We start from the raw sequence: 2,500 nt of genomic DNA, 5'->3' as shown, positions 1-2,500 counted from the left end.
GAATTAGTAAATGAGGAGAATCAGTGAGTAAATGAGGAGAATTAGTGAGTAAATGAGGAGAATTAGTGAGTAAATGAGGAGAATTAGTGAGTAAATGAGAATTAGTGAGTAAATGAGGAGAATTAGGGAGTATATGAGGAGAATTAGTGAGTAAATGAGGAGAATTAGTGAGTAAATAAGGAGAATTAGTAAGTGAGGAAAATTAGTGAGTAAATGAGGAGAATTAGTGAGTAAATGAGGAGAATTAGGGAGTAAATGAGGAGAATTAGGGAGTAAATGAGGAGAATTAGTGAGTAAATGAGGAGAATTAGTGAGTAAATGAGGAGAATTAGTGAGTAAATGAGGAGAATTAGTGAGTAAATGAGGAGAATTAGTGAGTAAATGAGGAGAATTAGTGAGTAAATGAGGAGAATTAGTGAGTAAATGAGGAGAATTAGTGAGTAAATGAGAATTAGTGAGTAAATGAGAATTAGTGAGTAAATGAGAATTAGTGAGTAAATGAGAATTAGTGAGTAAATGAAGAGAATTAGTGAGTAAATGAGGAGAATTAGTGAGTAAATGAAGAGAATTAGTGAGTAAATGAGGAGAATCAGTGGATAAATGAGGAGAATTAGTGATTACATAAGGAGAATTAGTTAGTAAATGAATTGAATCAGTGAGTAAATGAGAATTAGTGAGTAACTGAGGAGAATTAGTGAGTAAATGAGGAGAATCAGTGAGTAAATGAGGAGAATTAGTGAGTAAATGAGGAGAATTAGTGAGTAAATGAGGAGAATTAGGGAGTAAATGAGGAGAATTAGTGAGTAAATGAGGAGAATTAGGGAGTAAATGAGGAGAATTAGTGAGTAAATGAGGAGAATTAGTGAGTAAATGAGGAGAATTAGTGAGTAAATGAGGAGAATTAGTGAGTAAATGCGGAGAATTAGTGAGTAAATGAGGAGAATTAGTGAGTAAATGCGGAGAATTAGTGAGTAAATGAGGAGAATTAGTGAGTAAATGAGGAGAATTAATGAGTAAATGAAGAGAATTAGGGAGTAAAGGGGCAAAGCGGCGAACGGATACGAGATAGAAGAATGGGTTGTAGGAAAGAGAGAGAGAGAGAGAGAGAGAGAGAGAGAGAGAGAGAGAGAGAGAGAGAGAGAGAGAGAGAGAGAGAGAGAGAGAGAGAGAGAGAGAGAGAGAGAGAGAGAGAGAGAGAGAGAGAGAGAGAGAGAGAGAGAGAGAGAGAGAGAGAGAGAGAGAGAGAGAGAGAGAGGGAGAGAGAGAGAGAGAGAGAGAGAGAGAGAGAGAGAGAGAGAAAGTTGAGTAATGAATAGGAAAATAAAAAAGGAAGCATTCGTGGCTGCTGAGTATATATCTTCATTTATATATTTTTCATCATTTTTGGATTTTACTGATATTGTCTTTAAGTTATTTTGATTGCAAGTGCAGTGATAAAGTAAATGATGATGATGCACTTTCTTAGTAATAATGATAACTGAAGGAGCATATAATGATGATGGTTATATTTGTTATATATCTGTTCTATCCATCTATCTATATGTTTTATCCATCTATCTTTGTTTATCTTTTTATTTATCTGTTCTGTCAACCTATATGTTCTATTTATCTATCTACCTGCTCTAGTTCTTTTTTATCTATCTACCTGTTCTAGTTCTTTTTATCTATCTACCTGTTCTATCTATTTCTTTTTATCTCTCAGTTCTATCTATTTCTTTTCATTTATCTACCTACCTGTTCTATTTGTCTTTTTATCTATCTACCTATCTGTTATATTTGTATTGTTTATATTTTTATCTGTTCTATCTATTCATCTATTTATCTATCTACCTTTTTATCTGTTCTATCTATCCATCGATCTGTTTATCTTTTTATCTGTTCTATCCATCGATCTGTTTATCTTTTTATCTGTTCTATCTATCCATCTATTTCTTTTTATCTATCTTTTTATTCTATTCTATCTATCCATCTGTCTGTTCTATTTATCTTTTTATCTGTTCTATCTATCCATCGATCTGTTTATCTTTTAATCTGTTCTATTTCTTTTTATCTATCTTTTTATTCTATTCTATCTATCCATCTATCTTATCTGTTCTATTTATCCTTTTATCTGTTCTATCCACCTATCGCCGTTCTCTTCATCGCGGCAGCTTCGTGATGGCGACGCGCCGGCAGGAGGGAATCCCGTTCTCGTGGACCAAGGTGGTGCGGGGCGTGTCCGTGGGCGCGTGCCTGGCGACCCTGGGGGCCCTGGTGGGCGTGGCCTTCGTGGTGGCCCTGATCTCGCTGGTGGCGCCGTCGGAGACCGAGGGCGTGGGCGTGGCCGAGGCGCTCACCCTCACCCTGGGGGCCATGGCGGGCCAAGGTGGGGGAAGAGGCTGCTTCGCTGTTTGATCGTCTGTGGTTAACTTCGTTCGTTATTTGTTTTTCATGTTTACTTATTAATTTATACATGCACACACACACACACACACACACACACACACACACACACACATAT

The 2,500-nt window shown here is 36.9% G+C and overlaps 1 protein-coding gene across 1 annotated transcript in view; it reads left to right on the top strand.

Annotated features, from left to right (window-relative positions):
- Positions 1-2,500, top strand: part of LOC138860837 (glutamate receptor-like) — a 10,586-nt gene that overhangs the window by 4,392 nt on the left and 3,694 nt on the right. The window contains exon 3 of the mRNA XM_070119188.1: positions 2,151-2,365. Within this exon, the coding sequence (XP_069975289.1) occupies positions 2,151-2,365 (215 nt within the window). The remainder of the gene's footprint in view (positions 1-2,150; positions 2,366-2,500) is intronic.

Source organism: Penaeus vannamei, chromosome 43 (genome assembly GCF_042767895.1).
Source record: "Penaeus vannamei isolate JL-2024 chromosome 43, ASM4276789v1, whole genome shotgun sequence".
Taxonomy (NCBI): domain Eukaryota; kingdom Metazoa; phylum Arthropoda; class Malacostraca; order Decapoda; family Penaeidae; genus Penaeus; species Penaeus vannamei.
This window is presented reverse-complemented; position numbering and strand designations above follow the sequence as displayed.